The sequence below is a fragment of the Periplaneta americana genome, chromosome 6, assembly GCF_040183065.1.
Source record: "Periplaneta americana isolate PAMFEO1 chromosome 6, P.americana_PAMFEO1_priV1, whole genome shotgun sequence".
Lineage (NCBI taxonomy): Eukaryota > Metazoa > Arthropoda > Insecta > Blattodea > Blattidae > Periplaneta > Periplaneta americana.
Genome location: NC_091122.1, coordinates 99,090,425 through 99,114,898, shown reverse-complemented (window position 1 = coordinate 99,114,898; position 24,474 = coordinate 99,090,425). Strand labels below are relative to the sequence as shown.

At 36.8% G+C, this 24,474-nt stretch overlaps 1 protein-coding gene across 6 annotated transcripts in view; it reads left to right on the top strand.

The window, feature by feature from the left end:
• Pkg21D (Protein kinase, cGMP-dependent at 21D) overlaps window positions 1-24,474 on the top strand; it is a 559,173-nt gene that overhangs the window by 195,425 nt on the left and 339,274 nt on the right. The window contains exon 1 of one of the 6 annotated variants that reach the window (XM_069828543.1): window positions 10,793-10,843. The exons of the other annotated variants lie outside the window; for them this stretch is intronic. Coding sequence (XP_069684644.1) covers window positions 10,808-10,843 — 36 coding nt within the window. The 5' untranslated portion in view covers window positions 10,793-10,807. Of the gene's footprint in view, window positions 1-10,792; window positions 10,844-24,474 lie in introns of those variants that run through there. 6 annotated transcript variants of the gene reach the window in all.

Sequence of the window (24,474 nt, the reverse complement as noted above, 5' to 3'; positions counted from 1 at the left end):
CATGGAGGAGCACAACACCTGCAGTAAGCATTCCACGCCTGTTGTTTTGAATGGCACGTCGAAATTTTCGCAGTGTTTCACAGTAACGGTCAGCGTTCACTGTTTCACCTCTTGGAAGGAAGTCAATGAGCAGAATGCCCTTCCTGTCCCAGAACACCGTGCACATCACTTTCCGTACTGACAGCGTCTGTTTGAATTTCGTCCTGACCGGAGATCCACTATGCCGCCAATGCATTGACTGCTGCTTGGTTTCCGGGGTGAAGTGCCAAATCCAAGTCTCATCGCCCGTGACGATCCTGTCGAGGACCTCGTCGCCGTCATCGTGATACCGTTGCAGAAATGTCAGTGCTGCTCCTGAACGTTGCATTTTGTGTTCGGGTGTCAGGTTTTTCGGCACCCACCTGGCACACACTTTTTTGAACAGCAGGTGCTTAGTGACAATCTCATGCAACAAGGATCGCGATATCTGCGGAAAATGGCTGCTCAGCTCCGTAATCGTGAAGCGGCGGTTCTCCATGTTGCACTGCCGCACCAGCTCAACCCGATCATCATTGATGAGGGACGGTCGCCCACTGCGCTCTTCATCATGGACACTTTGACGACCTTCGGAAAACTGCATACACCAGCGACGCACCATCTGCTTACTCATGATGTTCGGCCCATAGACCTGACAGAGCTGCCGATGAATTTCAATTGGCGCAATGCATTGTGCATTGAAGAACTTTATCATCGACCGAACCTCGGAAGCGGCGGGAGAAGGAATAAGAGCTTCCATTTCGGACAACTGCTGCCACGCTACTAGCACCAGGCGGGACCTGTCCGGCTGGCATATGATTGATACGTCATAGATCTGTTACGCATGCGCAATTGACACGGCTAATTACGTTTACTTTCAAGGGGAAAAAATCTGGAAACTTAGCTACTTTCTGGATGCGCCCCGTAGTTTAAAGAAGTGAATGAATTAAATTAATGAATTCTAAAATTTAAGTGCGGCAAAAAAATATGTAAGCTAAGTACATTTGTCTCTGAAAGCTTTGAACTAAAAGCCTTGAAGATACAGCAACTACACAGTTCAATATATTCCATACAATGTCGTGTAATCGTACTTCCATTTATTTAAAATTTCTTTTTTAGTTTGTAAATGTGATGATATTAATTTCTTTATGTTCCTAATGGTTTTATGGATTGTAGTAAAAATTTTCAAAATAATAGCTGTAATATGGTCTAGGGAAAACGTTTTTCAGATTGAAAATGTTTCTAGGAAAACTTTTTGTAAAGCAAGTCACATTGCTTTACAATGCCCAGCATAAGCTACATTTAAATAATATCTTTAAAAATTCTATGGTTCCAAGGCAAAAGGTGATATTTATGTCAATTTTGGCGATGTTGTGCATCCTGATGGTATCTTTATTGTGGCATAAGATGGCATGCATATCTCTATTATTTTTCTCTCTAATCCGTTGTAATGAAACATGATTCCTATGATGTTATACGGTCGTTCAAACATGTTCGCTTCTGAAAAACTGCAAGAATGACGTCACATTATCCTTGGAGCCACAGAATTATCAGAATATTCGGTCAGTTCATTGAAATAGAGTTTTAATATACCTGCCTGCATAAGAATCTTCAAAACATTTAAAATAATTTTTAATGCTGGCTTTAGTAACAATTTATTCGGTGTGTATAAATGTTAAGGATGTTAAGGCTTCTGGTAATAAGATTAGCGGCAACGAAGTGGCATTTTTTTCTTTTGTAGGTATAGAAAATATGTACTTTATGTAATGTTAATCATTTGTCGTACTATATAGTGGCCCTACGTCATGCTGACTGCAGGCCATAGGAGTGTCCATTGACAGCCCTCAAAATAAGTATCTCTGACTGACTCGAATCTGTGAACTTCCATACAATGGCCACTGTTGACAGACCGTCATAAAGAGAGACTTGCTTTCTTTTGTAGAGGACCAGACGTACAGTGTGAAGAGTGTACAGTAAGTGTAGGAGGTCGAACACTTGGATGTGTTCACCCCATTCATTACACAGAGACCACGCATCCAGCTGTCCTCTCCATGGGTCGCAGACACCAATTAGGCAATCAGCACGCAAAGACAATGAGGGGAAATACACACACTGACACCAGTTTCCTTTGAATAGTAATATTCTTGCATTCGGCCATTCTACTGTCTACATTGCTTTCCTCGACATTCATTTCCTGAATAGGCATGGACCACGTTTTATAACGAATTGTCCTCACTATGTAGCCTATTTGCTATATTTTTCTTGTTTATTCTTCATAGAGATAAATAGGAAACAGATTATAATATACATCTTGCTGTAAATCGACTTTCTTCTTCTTCTTCTCCTCCTCCTCCTCCTCTTCCTCGTCCAATAAATTACGTTATAATTCCTATTACATTCGCAAAGTAGTCTTCCATACTATTTTCTTTCGGGCAATTTAAAACTTCTCTTGCAAATAATACTTTTTCAGTGAGCCTGCATTTACATACATACATGCGTACATACATACATACATACATACATACATACATACATACATACATACATACATACATACATACATACATACATGCATACATACATACATACATACATACATACACACATACATTCATTCATACAGGATGTCTCATTTTTCTTGACCGCCCTAAATAACTTTGTACGCAAGCACCAAATAAAAAATTGTTTCCTACAAAAGGTGTACAACTGAAAGGGGGAAATAATACTCATCAGGAGGCAACCTTATACCGTTATTTATTAATGAGATACGAGTACTAACATTCTCTTAATGGCACTATGTATTTATTATTCAGTACTTCAATTATGCTCGTCAAGACATGTCCAAAAATGTATCACAGTGGGTCAGTCTAATAAACAAAACGTTAAAGAAACGAAACGTTATTTGATAGGTAATAATTCAAGATGTAGGTAATGGTGGCAAGGCTTCCCCAATCAGAACTGTCTAGACACAATTTTCAAGTAGCTACCACAATACCCGGGAACCTCGCTTATATAAAGTCAAATTTTAGCACAACATCAACAGCAATTACACAATTAGAGGAAACTGATGTCAAACTTTGTGATGGTTTTCAACTTGCGAAAATTGTGTGAAGTGAGTTAAGACGGTGCGCTAATGAAATTTCTAAAATCCACAATTTTTAAGCTAGAGTGTTGAAATGTTTACCGAATATGCATGTATCATAATAACACATTGTAAATTTCAATCTTTTCTCATAAACACTTTTTAAAAATTTCTTCAATGTTAAACATTAATATGAAAAATAATACTGCTTTACGTATAATTCTGCGACTATAAAATTATGCCGAATACAGCCAATCAAATGCTCCATTTCACAACAGCTATATTAATAAATATGCCGAGTTTCATCGCTGTAGCTTGAACTGCTGAGAAATAAAATAAAACTTGTGGTTGAAAACATAGAAAATTTATTTTTCGAGATAACTAAATTTAAAGTTTTGATTGCACATAACTCGTACATTGACATAACTTCTAAGTACGAATTATATAAAAGTATACTTAGGGCCTATAATGAAGATATTAAGATAACATTTTCATAAAACCGTACATTTTTAGCGCGAAAATAAAAAAAAAATAGAAAATTTGTTAAAATTCTACTATTTTCAGTAGTGCATCGCCTTAAAGGCTGCACGTTGTGAAGTTTGTATAGGTCGTCTCGCAAGCAGGGATTACCGAAGACAGGAAAGCAAACGAAACATTTCGATAAGGAAGAGCGGGCGACAGGAAAGGTCACGATATAACTTGAATGATATTCAAGAGTACAGTCGGAAGAGAAACGACATCGATAGAATCAGTCTTGCATTGAGATAATTACATTACGGTTTTAGTTTCAGTTCTACTGCATGTGAATACGTGTCTTGTTCCAAGTGCGTTTATTTTATTATGTAGTGATGAAGTATTTCCCCTCGTAGAGTATCATTATATTATTCGTAAACATAAATGTTGCGCGTTTAATTCGCTTCGAATTGTTCTCTTGCTACGCTCTTCATTTCCACAGGCGATGTCCTCATCTGTTCATCTTCTTGGAAGAGGCAATACTTCTATCGGCCCGCATCTCTCGCTCCCTCAACGTACCTACATACACATGTCAAAACAGACAGTAACGCCACCATTGTTTTTCGATAATCGTTCCTTGCGCGTGTGCGTGCGTGCACCTGAATCAAGGGTACTTCATAGTTCTGCACTCTGCAAGATTAGTGACATTCTGTGTGGTAAGAGCGCGAAGTTCGATGAAGATGGCCTGAATTCAACAGCAAAGATTTAATTTAAATATTTCAGATAGGTCTACGCTCCAATAACATCCTGCGATGTTGAGCTTAGCTTTTTCCGTTATTAGTGCATGCTCGCAGAAAATAGAAGATCGTTTTCATCTGAAAGCTTTAAAATGTATTTGATTTGCTACTACGAGTGTTGTTCAAAAACTAATACCCACATTTTCTTCTCAGCCATTGACAGAGATAAATAGGTGCATTTTTGGGGGCTTGAAATTTTATGTTTCTCCGGCGTGTGTACCGAGTTGCAAGTTATTCCGACAGATGGCGGAACTGCAATGAATTCTTAAAATGGCGTCTGTTGCAGACTCCCGTTACAAAGCAGCGAATAATAGGCTATATGGAGTTTTTGATTCTCGAAAACTAAAGTGTGGTGAACATCTATAAACGTTTGTGTGCAGTGTATGGTAGTCGTACAGTTGATAAGAGCACTGTTGGGCGGTGGGCTTAGAGAGTTTAGGAGCCAGGAAGTGCAAAAACAGAGATGCGATAACTGCCGCGTGCTGGACGTCCTGCCATAGCCAACATTTCAGTATGATGAATCGCGCAAATGTCATTATTCGTGCGGATCGGCGCATCCTAATGCGACAAATGGCCCTATAGCACGCCTTCAAGTTTGCGAACCCGGGAATACATGACCAAAATGGGTTGGTCCGTGCTGCCCTACTCACCCTACAGCCCAGATCTGTTAGTCAGACTTCCACCTCTTTGAGTATCTTAAAGATGCTTTGCGTGGAACTCATTTTGAAAGTGAAAACAGCGTAATTGATGCAGTGAGGAAGTGGCTACGCACGCAGGACAAGAGCTGGTACCGTCAAGGAATACACGATCTCGCTCCACGCTGAGGCCATACAACGTGATGGAGACTTTGTAAAACAAATAGTATGTGAAGAAACATTTATTTACATTGTCACCAAACTGCAATAATTTTCATGGCTATTCTGAGAAATAAAATGTGGAGCATTAATTTTTGAACGAACCTCATACAATTCTGTATGATATTCCATCATAATGTTTTTTTTTTTTTTTTTTCATTATATGCTCATCGAAATGTTATCTTACTTATCTCTGGATAGGATATTGAAAAAAAAATTAATGATTCAGATTATATGCACTTAAATAAGTGTTATATTTTTAAAACATAGGGTAAAATTATGTTTTGAATAAAGGATAACATGTTTAAAGAGTCGGAAAATTTTATATCGTATTATGATCATATTTTCACAGTTTCTAAGATCATAAATGCTTGCTTATATATTCGGTCATAAATATCCGGGCCCACTCTTAACAATTGTTTGTATTGTTTTTTGTGTGTCTTTGCACTGTAACTCTTAGCTAAAGTATTCCTAAAATATCATTGTAGTTACTTATGGATCTGTTTATTATAAACAGAGACCGGAAGTTTAGGCATTATGAATCGTTAAAATAGGCAGGCAAAAAGGCATCATCAATAGCTAAAATAGGCAGGCAAAAAGGCATTATAAATAGCTAAAATACGCAATAAAAGGCAATTACAAAAACCTTGCACTAGACCCACAACCTTGCACTTTCCACAAGAGATTTCGGCAGCAAGAAAAGCTTTACATAAGTCGCATGCAGATTGAGATTTTCGACTCGATGCTGCAATTACTGTTGGAAGCAAAGAAATCTTCTTCCTAGTAGCCTTGGAAAGTGCAGTTTTGTGTTTAGTTGTACTGATATGTTGCGATATGAAATATTTAGGTAGCTACAACAACGTCGCAATGAAAACTGAAAGAAAAATAACGTTGGACCCGCACTCTTTGTTGCCTTGTCAAATAAACACAAGCGATAATTAAAACGCTTACTGTTATACATTTTTGCACGGCAGCACTCATTGTTGCAAAGAGAATATGAACTGACTGAAAGACAATAATATACATTCGGTGAAGTCACTTTCATTGTAGCGGCTACATAAGTAAATTAAAATATACCTGTAGGCAATTTTTAATAAATAATAGATCAATAATCAAATAAAGGCAAAATAGCATTTATTTTTTAAATTAGGCATTTATATTAAAAATGGCAGAAAAAGGCAACATAAAACTGTGACGTTTCAATCACAAAGGCATAATTCGTACAGATTTACTTTCAAAATGAAGTAGATTTAACACAATTAAAAACGCGTTTTGCCAAAGTTCCTGTCTCTGAATAAATGTTAAACGTCTGTGAATCGCAGAAGTCCATTCTTGTATTTATTCATATATTTTGTACAGTAGCCTGCAGTGGAATAGATAGATGCGTTTTGCGTGGATTCTTTTTATATTATATAACATACTAAGTTACGAATAGACGTTGAATTCTCATCGATTCCCCCGATGAAGCAGAAAAGTGAAGACGTTTTCAGTCACAATGTGAATGTCGTGGAATAACTGGGGGAGAGAACTGACATGTAAAAGACGCGAGATAAGAATTGTGGCGATGGGGTGTCAGAAAGCTTCCTGAACATAATAGAGAAATGCAGAAATTAATGGAAGTTTCTCCCGCGCATGATAAACGTGTTCATTTCACTTCGAGACTCGTCGTGAGTGAACTATCCATCTTGTTGCTACTACGTGAAGCATTTCTCTGTACAACGAAGCAGTTCGGTAAAATAAAATGCATTTTACTTATTTTTCGTAGACCTATGAATTCGTGAATGTATAGAACTATTGTAAACCATGTGCTATTTTTATACTAAGACTATAAATATATGGATACTTTGATTCTGGACGGGTTTTTTTCAAGAGACTGTTTAAAAATGTTGGCGTCACTGAGTGAAGAGCCGATGATAATTATACAAAATGGGACCAAAAAACTATTGACGTCAAATTTTTTATTGTTTAAATGGACTATTAACCACGTATAAAACAGAAATATTATTACATTTATGTACCGTAGACTACTGGACTGTACCCGAGCACGAGCATATGCTCATTTCGGATAACTATTCATATGTATTCATTTCAAATGTAAATTGTAAATAAATTTTAATTTTGAATTTGAATTTAAAATTAAAAAAAAAGCTAAATACAGTGAAACCTGTGTGAAAAACCACTCCTATTAAGAAATCACCCCTCTTAGAGACCGATGTTTCTCAGAACCGATGTAAAAACCCATAAAACAAATATATTTTACCTCCATTTAAGGACCATCCCTCTCCCCAACCACCGATCAGTCATTGAATAGCCGCTTCCTTAATTTTACCCGTTTTAAAGGACCTGATTTCGAAATAAAGTACAGTATTGTAATCCAACAATGCAGTAGTTTATTGCATTAATTAAGTACCGAGAACTGTACTTTATCTTTCAAGGTTGAAATGAAATGTGACATTCGTGCCGAATACCCGATCCTTTAATCCTCCAAGGAATGTGATAATTTTAACGAGGGGTTGTGACCACTGCACACGGCTTTCAGAGTCTGACCGCGTATTACCTGTACAGTACTTGCTCCTTGTTTAACAGTTTCGTTTCTTCTGGAATTGTGTAAAGTTATTACGAGTAGAAACATATTCAATAACATTAGAAGTATAATATCGCTGGAGTATCGACTCACAGTGATTTGTGAAAGTGAAAGTCGTTTATCTGAAAGAAAATTAGTGGAAAAATTTAAATTTGGCAAAACTCAGATTAATTCAGTTTTAAAATTGAAGAAAAAAATTATAACCTTCTGGAATTCCATTGAAAGACTGTGCGACTGGAAAACATATGAATGGATTTCTTAATATGTTGAAGGATAGTTTATAGAATAAAATAATATAATAAAATGGTGCAAAGTTTAATTTATAATTTCCCGAAACGGAACTAATGAGTATCAGGATAAAATTGTAATAAAATTCTGAACACAACTTATTATAATTAGCAGTACATACCTAGCTATTTTATTTTATATACGTACGTAGTTTAACTCATTATTTATTTAAAAAAAAGAAGCTTCCCCCTATTAAGCGACCAAACCAATTTTACATGGAACTGTCAGTGCCCGTACAATACAGGTTTCACTGATCTACAATTTTTCAACCTTTCGCTCGCTTGTGCTGCAAAGTAAAATCTTTATCTAGCAAGAATATTAATTTAATTGCATACTTCATTGTAATTCTTTATTCATAGCAGATTGTACATTATTTTCACATCTTCCTGGTCCACTTCGTTTTCAATTTATCCTCATTTTCCTGTTGTTTCTGTCGTCCCAGTTTTCCCCTGTCAATTCTTTTACTCTCATCAGTCCATTGATCCCTAGTTTCAAAGAAGCTTAAGCCTTCGGGCGTGTCCTGCATTGTGGTTACCAAAGGCCCGTTTCACAATGTTAACAAATAATCACTAAGTTATAACAAGTTACGAATCAAAAGTAAAATATTACAAATGCTAATAAACTGTGTTATACAATGCTATCTTATATTAATTAAGAAGTTTGATAAACAAACAGAATCAACTAAATAAGTTAACAAATAAGATAATGCCTTTTGCAATATCGCCAACGACAGTTCACGAAAAGTCACCAAGCAGAAGACCTAAAGTTTCCGTATGTTTACCACTCTAGTATACTTATATTTTATCTTAAAATAGATTATAAATGCTTGCTAATTTAAACAATAAAAAATAGAAAATAACACCAAGAAGCATATAAAAGTCTCCAGATTTACGCTGTATTGGCGATGCTGGAGTTTCGAATTGTGATTGGTCGATTAAACGAATGCGTTGATTGGTCTACGATTTAAATGGCCATAGGAACTGACAAATTCAATAGATTCAAAGTCGTTTTGCATTCCTCCATTCCAGGTTAATAATAATAATAATAATAATAATAATAATAATATTAATATTAATAATAATAATAATAATATTAATATTAATAATAATAATCAGTAATCGTAATCATCATCATCATAATCATTGGCACTACAACCCTTTTTGAGAACCAAGACCGACCAGCCGGCTGCTGGTCTCATGTCCACATGCCGAAGCAAAGGTGGACGATCATCCAACCAGAATGGAGGTATCGTGTGGTTAGCAAGATGATACTCCCAGCCTTCATAGCTGGTTTTCTTAACCGGATTTGGCTACCTATCGTAGCTCCCCAAGTGCATCACGATGCCTTTTTGTTTTGAGGTTAGACGCCATGTTTCCCTGTTGGATGTTATATATGACGTTCTATAACCTGACAGTTATTTTTCCATCTTATCGGGACTCATTTCAAAACTTTCATTACATTCATATAATGATACGAATGTGTCGTTAGTTGCTGGTTGGAAAATGTCTTCTTTTATTAAATTCTATAGCTTTATCTAACTAGAACCGCTGTTAAATAACACTAGCATTGCTGTTGTTTAACTATCAGTCGTATCCAATTACTCATGAAATGTGTGTACTAAAATGCCTTTCGTATGACTTAGTTCAAACGTCTCATCTTCGTGGCAACAATATTTTTTTCTGGGGGCATGTACGTAATATTTAACTTACCATAACTAACAGCGACTGAGTCTTAGCACTGCAAATAGGCAACGTTTCCTAAGCGCAAATAGCTCGTGTTGTTCTGGGCGGCTAAATAGCCCCGCTCTTAATTAATTAAGTCGCAAGTAACGAGATGTAATAAATATGTATTTATTATCTTTATGCTCGACCATGCCGAAATGTAGTAATCATAAACCTGGTAGCAGTCCTTTAATGCATGTCATAAAGTACACCTACTCATTAAAGTACAGGTGTTTTCAGCCAATGACAACTCAGCTTACAGGTGTTCAGCCAATAACAAGTCAGCTTTGTACCGTTATAAAACCGCAAGTATCGATTATTCTCGGATATGCAATCGAAACAGAATTAGCGAAAAGTCACGGAGGCTGGAAATCCAATACTGTCGCAATACTGTTCTGTTACTATAATAATTAGCGTTAATTGTAAATAATATTCAAATAAATTCAATTTGTCATCTCGTTTTTCAATGTCGAATTCAATAATCAAGGTTATACCAAGTTTAACGGGATTACACAAGGTCAATGACATTATTGTTCCTCGGAAAAAATCAATACTTTCGCGTCTGCGCACATCTCACAATTCACGACCTAGAACAAGGTCACTTCCGATCTTGTCAGATACAAATAAAATGTATACATCTGAATAATTTCAAGTTAGAAATATGGTCGAGCATAAAAAGTCGAATGAAACTCGCCTATAATGGTAATTAAGAAGCTCGTATGGAAATTATGAAACTCGCTTGCGCTCGTTTCATAAACATCCATACTCGCTTCTTAATTACTATCATTATAGGCTCGTTGCATAATGTACTATTATACAGTTCGATAAAATAAAATACACCTTTTGACTTCAAACTTTACATCCCAAGGAAGATATTGCAGAAAATGTACTATACCTGTTTTTTTTTTAAAGATGAGACATGACAGTTAAGCGGCCGAGCTTGGAACTACAGCGCTATGTTGCCAAATGGACTACCACGCTGTCAGCTGATGAAGGGCAGCAATTGATGTTAGATGGCTGACGTTAAAACATTGACAATTGACGCGAAGGTAAGAAAACGATACAAACACCGACAGAGAATCAAAGACGAAACGTATAAATGCTAACATTGCGTGCACAATAAATGTCGTCAAGGGCTATTGAGCACTCGCCACGTGGGAACTGTAAGTTTGGCAATTCAACTGTTGTTACCATAGCAACAAGCCTACCATGCTATGTGACATTCAGTTGTTTTCCCGATCTCAACATTACTGTCATGTATAGATTTGCAAGTAAAATTTACACATTTGTAAAACTACTCCTTCATTTGAAATAAAACACTTGTAAAATATGCAAAATTTCATTTGAAAAGAATTGACTTCCTTTACAAATTTCGACTTTACTGACTCAGATTGTGAAATAGAAGTTTTCAATTTATAAACGAAATTTACACTTTACAAGAATTGTAAACGTTATGAAAGGGTTATAACTTCCTTTGGTATCTTAGCCTCTTCCATTCTCTGAACACGTTCATACCATATAAGCTAATAATGATAAGCATTATGAACATCGAGAAGCTCAAGTGACTGTGGGAAGCGTTCTCTCTCAAGACCAAAATAACACTACCTGCTGCTTTCAGTAAGCCGACAAATTAGTTGTTGAACCCATGCTGAAGTGGTTTTCGCAAGAGCACGTATTTCAGCACTGTTAAGATTCCGAGTGACACTACACGCAGCCCGTTGTGAAATGACAACGTAATGTTCTATTTCACGTTTCTGTAGTCTGTTCTTAGAATAAGGAAATATGTACTAACTTCCAACAGGGACATTAAACCTAAAAAGAAGTGATCTTTCTGTTGATTCCACTTCTGACACTGCTAATAATCCTGATCTAGTGAATCCGATAAAAGAATGAAAATAATCCAGCAAAAATGTTGTATAGGTGTTAAACTATTAAATATCGTAATACTTATTTGATATAATTTTTAGGCAACATGATAAGATTTCAATAGTTGCTTGAAGTCATCCATGTTAGGCCTTAACATGTTATTCAGAAAATTGTTTTACATGAAATGAAGAATTTATGGTGATGCGCAGAATTCGTATAGACCTAATTATGTAAAGTGGACTTTACTTCCAAAAATTGTTAACTGCTGCCAAATATTGACTATTACGTTATAATGATGTAACTCAAACGTCTAAATTAATGACCTTATCGAAATAACAAGCCATAAGAAGATAGATTTTTCTGCGCGTGTCCATGTTTCCTCGGTTGTCGTGCAACTGCCTCTATCTTCAGACAGCGAACAGTATTTTGCGCCATTCATCGTGCTACTTACCGGACACATGATTGGCATACCATGAAGGATGACATACAGAGTCTCATGACTGAGAGTTATGGAATAGAGTAGGATGCCAATAGTGGCTCTTTCTAATTGGAAATATTCCATGATTTTCCTGAAAAGACTTGGAAACCCACGAAAAACCGGTCAATACAGTGGTCTTTAGGATTGAATTCCGGACCTCCCGAATACAGTCCAGGAGTAGGCTACAAGGAAGACATCAGACTCGGTATAGCAACTTATATTGTAATAAAAAGTAAACGAAATTTGTAAATGTTTCAGTTATCTGAGATTCTAATTATCACTGAAGGTGAAATAGATTTTCAGACCAGGTGATTAAATTTCATATTACTCACATATTTGAAATTTTCAATAAAGTATTCAAGTATACGCATGTTAAAATCACACATATTGAAGAAATTTCTTTGTTGCAATATCACTGTACAGGCTGAACACGAAGTCTTTCCTTGATTATAAACATTTATTACCGAAAAACTATACTAGATGCAGGGATGCGGTTTTCATCTTACATGATACCTCAACTTATGAAGTTTTCGTTGCCCGAAGAATATATAATCAATAACCAACTTCATGCCATGTTTTCTACCAACATTTTGCTTTTCATATCCCCAAAACCGGATATTGTGTCTGTTGACTTTTCCGGAGGTGTGAAAGATAATCTCTGCAGAAAAGCAAACTTGGTTAAGGTAGTCATTGTGTTGTTCGATTCGTTACAGAATGTCTTCAGCAAACGCAGCACTTCGGCGAAAGTCCTATAGCAACAAAGCTCGCATGATTTGAACTTTGTATGGATCGAATTCCAACCATTTCTGCAAAATTTTAACAACGGTAATGTGAAGTACGCCAAGTTTATTTGAGGCACGACGCGTCGATTTTTTCCGGACAGCATTCAAAAGCTGTGCACACAGCATCAGCACTCTCATCTGTAACTCTAGGTCGACCATTTCTCTGGTCTCCAGCACTGCCAGTCTTTTTTTTTTTTTACATGCCACCTTTGATGGTCTTCACATATATTGGTTTTCGTCCATACTTCCTCCGGATGTGTCGCTGAACTGTAATGGGCTACCTCGTTTTGTGATACTCACTGCACTTTTCCTGCATAGATGCCATTTTGATATTGAACTATATTGTACTGCAGTGCTACATGAAATGAAAAAAACTCTATGAATCCAACAATATAATAAAACTTTTATTTGTTTATATCTAAGATAAAATTAAGTTACAATTATTCATAATCAGAGGAAGACTTTGTATTCATTCTGTAGGTAGGCCTATATTATATGATAGCGAAACTTGGATTTTTTGGAAACCATATTTATTTTTAATTGGGTTATTTTAAGACGCTTCATCAACTACGATGGTTATCTAGCACCTGAGTGAGATGAAAGTAATAATTCCAGCGAAATGAGTCCAGAGTCCAAAAGTTACCCAGCATTTGTTCCTAATAGGTTAAGGGAAAGCCCCGGAAAAAAACCTGAACTAGGTAACTTGTCCCAACCAGGAATTGAACGCGGGCACGCTCGTTTCACGGTCAGACATACTAATCGTTACCAAAGCCTTTATACTAAGGAGACGGTCATATTACGATATTTCGCACGATATAATAGGGAGACACCTTGCATGTGCGCTCCTAGCGGTTCGACCTTTCAAATCACGCGGGAATTCAAACTAATTTAATATACGGAACTGGATGAGGAAATTAGAGTGCGTAAGAGTGTGTATTTTGTTCAGTATTTAGGTTAAATGTAAAATGAAAATCATTTTGAAGGAAAAAGTGATAAAAAAAACAAAACTTACACAAATTGTTCTTCACTTTATTGATTCTAATGCATAACATTAATCATGCACTACTTTTTTAGCTTTTGGATTCTTTGATGCGAATTTTTATGTTCTTTCTTCCTTTTCCTTTTTCAGTTACTTTTAATTTAGCACATTGATGCATTTGTCAGTAAAAACATTCAAACAATCACAAGAAATAACATTTACACATGTAGGAATTTGGATGCACGGTTTCTACTTGGCTTTTACATTGTTTCTGTTGCTCTCTAAAAACTCGAACTGTGAATCATACACTTCTGAAATTTCAATTTACAGTGCAACAGCATTGGTGTTTGGGAAGCACATATTTTCAGTACAGTACTTTTTATAGAAAATATGAGTGCTGTGATCTTGGTGCATTTCACCCTATTTGGCAACGTAATACGGCATAAGCGGGAAAATAACAAAATATTAACTTTTTTATTTGTTTTTTACTACAGAAAAGATCTAAATTAGCAGGAAAAGTTAACTAAATGGCGACCTTATAGAGTTACAGGGAAACTATAGGCCTAAGTATAAATGTTATGTTTCATTGTAATAATTATTAAATAATTACCATAGGTATAGTTATTACTTAAAATCGTTACAAAAGCGCCAAGATACTTACTGTGGCTTGTTCTTCAGAAATCAAAAGAAAGATGGGGAATCTTTCAGTATTTCTTGATTATTGCAACCGTATATTCATACTGCATAATACTTTCTAAGCATACTTCTGATCTTCTTTGTAAACACTACATTACTACACTACCATAAACACTATGAATAAATTGAAATTAATTACAGAGTAGCTGAATCTTAATGGCACATGCAGAGCACACAGTTGACTCTCCGCAAGGTCAAGCCGCTAGAGGCGCTGTTGTTCATGTCGCTCAATATTTCGCAAAGAAGTCCGTCTTGTTAGTATAAAGTCTTTGCCGTTACTCCACGGCGGCGGACAACAAGATTAAATGGGATTCAACAAAAAAGGATTCGATTTTATAGAGCAATAGATGCCAGCACTTCTTTACTGTCAATCGTCTTGAATTACGAAATGCCATGGGAATTACAAATCACTCCCATCTTCACAAAAATAAAAAATTAATAAATACAAACATAATTCTAGAAAATTCTACAAGTATGAATGGACGTATACTAACAAAATCCTTACACGACAGCCCATAGAGAGACAGGGCCAACCAGCTGATTGCTGTGCTCACGAACACATTCCTCAGCAGAGGTGAACGGTCGTCCAACCAGTGGGGAGGTAACGTGTGTTTAGCACGATGATTCCCCCCGCTCCAGCCATTAGAACCAAATTTTGCTACTCACTGTAGCTTACCAAATTCAGTGCTAGGTGGGTTCCGGTCCAATACACTTGGTCGAAATTTCATTAGAAAATTTGTCCCCTCGTGAAGACTCGAATCAGCACTCATTTGGTATTGCTGACGTTTACGACGCGGGACGTAGACACATAATCTTCTTCTTATGCCGAATCAATGATTGTGCTTGCGTCCCGTTCCAAAGTCAAAGTAAAATTTCTGTGAACTGCTCTCTCCGTCGGTTTCTCGGCAGTCCCTAGTGTGGGGGAAAAGAAGATCTTACGGTCTTATCTTCATCAGATAAAATAAATTACTTTATTTATTTATTAAATCCCGTCTACCAACGGGAATATAATTAAATTCCTGCAATGGCAAACACTCAGTGGACATTCTCAGTAGATGTTCCATCCATTTTTTGTGATAAGTTTTTATAGCGTCAATCAGGTTTATTGTTATGTTAAGTTCTTTCGTAATGTCTGCATTTCTAATTTAATCTCATAGGCTTATTCCCATATAAATGTCTAAAATATAGTATTTTCGCTGATTATATGTGTCTTTTATTGTTTTGTCTCAATATCCATGTCCTACTTCCATATACTCTAACAAAGCTGGTTTAGATGCTACATTATGTAGTCGTAACCGTATATATTTTGTCTTGATTTTTGCAAGTATCTTTTTATATAATGTATAACAATTTTGAGACATATTTCTGTACGAGTAAATTGATATTTCGTACTGGAAATATTTTAAATAATTAGTTGGCTCAATAATACGTTCATTTCTAAGAATTTTAGCTCTGTTATAATGTTTACCTTTCCTACCCATAACCTTAGCCTTATTCACAGTGGGAGTAATAACTAATTACATTCAATAATGACAATTAATAATAAACACAATTAATAAAAATACAATTAATAATAATAATACTAATAATAATTAATAATAATAATAATAACAACAACAACAATAACAATGAGCATCCTAAATTAAATGAAGCACGATCACTTAAAATAACATTTAAAGTAAATCTAATTTGTATCTTAACCCTAAGTTCAAACTAAAACCCACGAGTATAATATGTTCATACGTGCACAAGTACCTTTCAGCACTACACTCATTTCGCTGTCAACTCACTTACTGCACTGGAACTACGACACATTTCACTGATCAAATGCTTTGCATTTACCACTATAAACTATAAAACTTCACTGACACAAACACACGTCAAACTTCACTGGCACAGCACACTTCTTCACTGATACAACACTTGAAATAACAAAACATCAATTACACTCTTTAAATAGTGTGCATAATATACTACCGTCTATTAGTAAAGTCCTTAAACCTATTTTTAAATACATTTTTTGTTATTGGTAAAGCCTTTAGTAAGCTTAAATCTGCAGGTAAAGCATTCCAGTCCCTGATAGTGCGATTGAGAAAAGAAAACTTTCCAATATACGTCTTCTGTTTTCTTTCCCGCAGTTTATATGAGTGGTCGTTCCTTGAAGAGTAATTTGGCTGCTGCAACCTAGGTTTTATTTCTCTCCAGGCAGGCTCACCTCTGTATGTTTTGAACATTGTGCATAATCGAATTCGCGTTCTCCTGTTTATGTGTATGTCCTATTTTAATGGTGAATTATTACAACAACGCTTGAGAGCCCGTTTTTGAATCTTTTCTAATGTCTTAATATGTTCTAATCTGTAAGGATGGTGATAATAATGAGTAGTAATAATAATAATAATAATAATAATAATAATAATAATAATAAAAATAATAATGCTGACGTACAATTATTACGGACTGCGGAAGCTAAGCGTTTCGATGACCAGACAGCTGTCGTGAATGAAAACAGTGCAGACACAGTTGGGTCAAATTGGTGTATGAAATGGAAACAAGTTTCATAGCTTAATTAAAGTCGAGTGTGCTGGTTTCAGTTCAGCGCTTACTACCACAGGATGAACTGAAGAGCCTCGATACTATCATTGCTTTCGTAGAAGCTGTTGATATTTAGAGAGACAGTGGAACTTCGGATATTGTCTGTTTAGAGATAGCAATGTACAGATCTGTGGTAAAGTGAATTTTATGACGTGAGTGGGCTGTATCCTATTTAACAACACTTAACAACTCTCGGCCCTTCAGTCGCCTACTGGTTCACTTAATGCAATAAAGTCATATGGAAGGGAGAAGTGTTTATTTTAGCGAGTTCCAAAATTAACCTAAATTAATTTTGACATGACACCTATGTAAGACCGTATTCTTATTGATTTCACACCTTCACCGACTTCACTCTCCTCTCCTCTCCTCTCCTCTATCGTCCCGTCCTGACCCGTCTCCTCTCCCTTTTCCTAGCTTGCCATTCCTTTGCTATTCTCTTTTTCGTCTTCCCTCAAGTTAAATTTTATTGTAATTTTATTGGTTTCTTCTTGAACGTTTGTGAAGTTGAAGCACCTGTTCTTCCTCTTTGTAAGTAACTGTTACAAAGTTAGAAAGTGTTAAATAAGAAATAAATTGATACAGCATTGCATGAAGAGGCCAATAGGCTGTAATGTCATTGTCTCAATTATCCCCTCTTCGTCCACTGGCAGCGTCATTGCGTTGACAGACGGCGTCATGAGTTATGATGTCACTCATAAAGAAGGCTGTGGGCGCAGCAGTTAAGGTGGCCGCCCACTGTTCTGTTGATGATGGGATTCGAAATGAGTACCACTTAGACTAGGAGTTAAAATAATGCCCTCTTCAACCCAGTTTTGTCTCCGAAGCTTGTGTGCAGTGCATTTTCTTGGGCGTAGGAACTTATTTTAGGTATATTTGTGGCTCACTATTACAGCAGTTCTTCTACATCTCGGTTATTTTTACAACTTTATGAAAGCTTTTTATCGAGTGGAAATTTAACGTGTAGTTTAGCAAAGAAGTTTCGTGGGGAGGTAAAATTTTGTCTTTATAAGGTTATAAACTGACAAGAGTCATAAATTCATAATAACATTATCTATAGAACATCGAAAACGTTACATGATATATCACAAATGTATTTATTCATTCATTCATAGTTTTCCCCCAAGGGCAGGTCTTTCACTGCAATCCCAGCAATCTTTCCTATTTTCTGCCTTCCTTTTAATCTCCGCATATGATCCATATATCTTAACCCTCAACTGGTATCGCTTTTTAAATGTACATTACGATATGAAGCAAAATGGGTCTATATTGACCCATAGATACCAGTTGAGGGTTAATGTTGTCTATTATTAGATATATTCTTCTGCCCCAAACTCTTCTCCCTTTCATCATTCCTTCCAGATGAATTTATTGTGGTGTTGTAATAATGTGTGTGTACATTTAATTTTTTTAATTCAATTTTTCTTATTTCCTTTTCTCTATCTATCTTCATATAATATACAGCTAGATAGCAAGCAGTGATCAAGCATTTCCATTCTCATATTATATTACTCGTATAACTACAAAAGCAAAGTATAGAACATCAGTAATCAACTTCCGATTTGAAAATGCTGAGTTTTCTCAAAATACCGCCTACAAGGCATAATATTTATATTGCCGTTACTTTGCTCTTTTGTTAGTTTTGTCCTCAGTGGTCTAGTGGCTACCAGGCTTGTCACTGGAGCTGAAATTGAGGGCGATGTAAATCCATGACATGTCAGCCTGCGAAATGGAATTAAAGTTCTGAGTTTGTGTCTCAGATTTAAGACACGTAAAGGAGTCGTGTGCCTAATGAAGGCATCCAAGTAACATTTTCCAGCTATTTCTTGTCTACTTGAAAATTTAAATGGAGCACAATGAGCCCTGGCATAATTATGTTTGAGCTTATCTCACCATCCATCCGTAATTCACGTCGCAAAAATATACAGTGTGTCCCAGGCAGGCACCCTCTCCCCTCCCCTCCCCTCCGCTTTCGCCGTTGCTTGCATCCGCAAACTTCGGTGCGTCGTCGAAGTAAAATTTGGAGTCTATGTACTGTGTTATATATTAACAGTCGATACTCACCCCCTTCATAGTAGCTGCTGGAAGTGTTGCCCATCTTGTGTGATAGATATTTCACATCACATCATTCGCAAAGCATGTTTCATTAAATCTATTTATTAAATTTAGTGTTGTTTTTCTACACGGAACTGGGCGGTCAGGCAATTTTTCGTCTAAAGTTTTCCCTTGTCTGCCACACGATTTATTTTTCTGTGTGTACATTTTCAAAATGTGTGCACATTCACGCATAGAATATGCAACCACTGCAGAACGCAATGTAATAAACTGCACTTATTCTGAACTGAGTCACTGCGTGAGTTTATTCTAGGCTATCAAGGTCAGACTACACTGATTAATATTTGTTACTTACGAGTATAATGAAACTAACATCTGTCCATTCTTATTATTACCATTAATTTCTTTAAATAGAATGTAAAGCCTCTAATGGCAATATCTCATTACATTAATTTTATTCTCATTATATAGATAGGTTTTATATTTATATTTTGCTGCCTATAACATAGTTTCAGTGAACTACTATTAAATTAATTTTCATCATTTAATAAACTAGCTAACCAACGTAATTATAATTTTATATTTCATATAAATTGAATTGCATCATATTAGCTCACAAATTATGAATTTTTCGTTTAGGCTTTATCTGAATTAAGCACTAGTTGTTAAAATTTAACTCAATATCAATCTGTATTGCTGCTGTATTGTAAATATGCATAATTTTAATACGTATATCACATTGCATTGATTAAGACTGGATGAGTGAAAGAGAAGGCCTTATGGCTTTAACTCTACCAGCGAAAATACAACATATTCTATTCTATAAACAACAGACTGGCACAGCTAATTTCGAGAGACAGGGATTCTCCAACCATTCAGCTTTCACATGGTGATCTCTCCCTCTCTTTTCCTCATTCCCTCTCTCCTGATAGGTACACAAAAGACATGATGACTGAATAACAAGAATACCAGTCAGGAGTGATGAGATAAACTAAGCATTAAGGGATTCTTTTAATTTACAAGTCATGTATTGATTTTCAGGTAAGTCAGTTATTAAACACAATAGATAATGCTAAATCGTTCAATCTTATGACTTACCAATTTAATATTAACATTTGTTAATACATGTTAAACGTTTTCGCTTTTTACGGCCTCATCAGATACAATTTGCTTCTACGATATCTAAATTACATAGTGGAATTTTTGTTTTCTCTTATAGTAAACCAAATTGGTGTTATTATTACATATTATACTTATTATAACACCAATTTGATGGTTTACTATAAGAGAAAACAAAAATTCCACCATGTAATTTAGATATCGTAGAAGCAAATTGTATCTGACGATGCCATAAATGGCGAAAACGTTTATACATTATTTATATTTAACATTGTTTATTGTATGTAATTAAGGGATTCACCAGTCATGCAGATAAGAGAAGATGTACTCGTGAGAATAGTCGAATGGGCATCTTTAGGGTTAGTAATAAAACAGTGATGTCTAATTTTGAAAGCGTACTTGGGGAAAAAGAAATTGTGTGATAAAACAAGGGAAAATTTTAGACGTAAATTTCCTGGCAGCTCAGTACCATGTATTTAGTGAATAGGTTTAATGAAACAGGTTCTATGAGCGATGTGATGTGAATTATGTATCATAAAGTTGGGCAGCACTTCCAACAGCTACTGTAAGGAGGGTGAATAACGAATATTAATCACTGTAACATAGTACGTAAGTCTTAATCCAGGAAGAGCCGTGAGTTCGCGGATGCAAGCAGCGCGAAGCGGCAATAGTTGAAGGGACCTGCCGCTGGTCGGCCGACAGAAACAAGAAAACATTACCTGAGACTACTGTATTATCGACGTATTGCTGTATTTGATAGTTTTTAATATACAGAGTGGACATGTCTAGCACCTCCTGTATGTGATTTTGCTGTCTGCAGCAAAGTTGCTGATTTTCCAGGTTTCAGTAATTAGTGGGTACATAAAAAATCACACGAGCAATGACTGAAAGCTACATTGATCACGGAATTGCATTACTTCTATTGTTCTTGTGCAGAATCTGTCATTCTTATCAGAAGAAATTGCCCTGGTTTGGGAATATTTTTCTAATCATTAGCGAATGAAGGTCTCTACACTTAAGAAGGACGGGACAGCGATTCGTACTGCGAGCCCCGCATTTCACAATCAGTGCGATCCCCTCGCACTACGCGATGTTAATTAAGAAATCAGATTCGCACTCTTAAAGGCACGCTCGATTATTTTCGTTCGCACCATCTCGATCCAACCTGGAGCCGTGGTTGCATGAAACGAGATCTATTTCTGCAGGTTAATCGCCCGTCTCGCAGGATCCAGATATCTTAATTAGCCCGTCCATAGGTATGAAGGGACGCCCCATAAATCAGTGTGCTGCCCACTCGCTTGGAACCCATCTCTCTGAGCACCACGTAATTATGAAGAATTTAACTTAAATAGATTATGAATCTATTGAAGCTGGACAACGTCGTGACATAAAATTCTCGACGTTATGTGTGGGATTTACTGTGAATGTAATGTTGTTTTCTTGAGGAACCTTGCCAACAGTGACAGAATTAGAAGCTTTAGTGGAAAAATCTCCTAATGTACGTCTAGAGACAGTGTATGCATTGCGTATATACACGCACAGGTATGTACAGAATTGAACAAAGCTCTATCCACAAAGCGTCGTTTTCGATAAACTAAAATTGCCACTCTTATCGTAAGACGCGAATTTCGTGGGTTCATATCCGGAAGAGAATGGAATAATTTTAAAGTTCAGTTGAAAATATATCGCACCGCTTCTTTCGAAGACATTACTTCACTTCTCATGTTCGTAGTTTAAGAACACGTAGAGCCTAAAAGTGTTCTTATCTCGTATTAAGAGGATTCCAGACAAAATTACCGCCAAATAGTTCGTCGCCTCTGACAATATCTCTATTAATACCACAGATGTCTGTGCAGAACAAGGTCTTGTGAAATTACGAAGATCTGGCGAAAATAAGCGACACGAAATTTGAGGAAAATTCTATGATTGCGTGTAACGCCTATACAAGAATTAGGGGAATGGAATTAGGATAAATAAATACAATTTTCTGTAAGATTTAACTGTCTAATGAAAGGAATAAAACAAGCTATGACTACCGTAACTATCCATCCATTGTTTTTCTTGTTAGGAGGGAGGGAGGGAGGGAACATCCCACGCACTACAGCCTGAGGTCTATTGTATACCCCCCTATATGGGATGAGTTACATGCCCACCGATCCTCTACGTGCCTTGACCCCCTTAACGACCAGTCCCTACAGCCAACAGAGTCTATATATCACTCCTGCTTCGGCAACCCCCCTCCCTCAAGGCTTCCTCAACGGTCCGAGGCGGAAGTGCTCCCCCGACAAGGTCTGCCCCGGGTTCCGTTGCAGAAGCTATCCATCATCACTTGAATACAATCCACGGAGGCCGGTCGGGAGAGCCAGCACCTTCGGAGGGCCGCCTGTAGAGCGGTCTGAAAACCAGAAGTAACGGGATGATGAATGAAAGGAAGTGGCGAAGATTAGTTGGGTTCCAATCGCCTGATAAAGTTACCTGATATTCATCCATAGGAGTGAGGGAAAAACCCCGATAAAACCTCACCCAGGCAACTCGTCCCGTCCGGGGATCGAACACGGGCCCGCTGGGTTCGGAGTTAGACTCGCTTACCCCTCAGCCACGACGGTGGACTATCCATCCTTTAATAATAACAATAATAATAATAATAATTTTTTGACCCGATTTTAAGGGACCATGAATTGAAGACGTCTCCGAAAAATAGATTTAATATCAAATCATTTAAATGTGTGTCTTACGTGGAAAGAGTAATTTTGAAGCACTCATTTATAACAAAAAACTATTACATCCAATAGCTGAATGAACTTGTATGCTTGATTAGTCGAATAGTTGTGATACTAAATATAGGTCTAACGAAATATGTCCCTGAGATTATGTTCCGTTTTCCTGAAACATGAATTATAATGTTTTTGGTTACATCCTTATTCTGGGGAGGTCGTCAATTAAATAACCATAGATAAAATATAATAACAATGGTTCTTTCATGCGATTAATCATGGCGAAGCTTACAGAAACAGAATAAATTATTGAAGTACTGTAATTATGATCATCAGCTAACCTCTTTTCGCGTCATCTCCTATTACAGTAGCCGACCATCATCAGTATTTCAATCCAAACATGAAAATATTTCATTAACCTTTGATGTTTTGATGTAATGTAACAGAATTGTCTCTGGATCAGAATCTTAAGTTGGTCGGTTCAAAAGTGTTCATATGTTATAAGCCACTGGCATTCAGTGTAACAGTGACCTGCAGAACACGACGAGAATTTGTTAATAAATATTCACCGTGGGCCGTTGACCCGAATTCGTCAGCCATTGATCTAATGACTTCAATTATGTATGAATCACAGGATGTTCATACCACGGAAGTCCACTCTGGCACCTATATCGATTGTTTAGTCGCGTGACAGCTCGGTGATTCTCCTACAGGCAGTAGGCCAAGTCGCTGTCGCCCAGCAAACAGCTGCTGGCTGCTAATCGTATTAACTGTCTAATAAACACTATCAAGTCTTTTTATGCTTCTTGTAGTGATAAATGCACTTAGAGGGATCGAGAAACAAGTGATAATTTCAAGTGTAAATAATTGTTTATTAAAATACCTTTTTACATAACTGGATGGAAAAAACTCTCCGAGTTTCGGAGAATGCTCAGTGCAACTCGATGTGTGCGCCTTGAGTTGCTCTGCAGACATCTAAACGGTATTCAACCTCCCGCCAAGTGTTCTGTAGCATTTTTAGTCACTAGCGCAGTTACATTTGTGATGCGTTGCCTTAGTTCCTCCAAAGTGTTAGCTCTGCCTCTTTGGTACATAGCATGCTTCACAAAGTCCCAGAACAAAATAGTCCAAAGGAGTCAGATCGGGTGACCTGGGTGGGCAGGCAAGGGGTCGTCGTCTTCCAATCCACCTATCGGAGAATTTTTCATCCAAGAACGACTCACCCGTTGATGATAAGCCTGCTGAAAAACCGATCCTGAGGGGAAGTTGGTCAACAACAAAGTTCTGCAACATATCCAGATACATATTTCCTGTGACTGTAGCCTCTACGAAGAAGAAGAAGAAGAAGAAGAATAGTTAAATGACGGGTTCTTCTGCTAGCCATGGCACGCACTGAACTTTC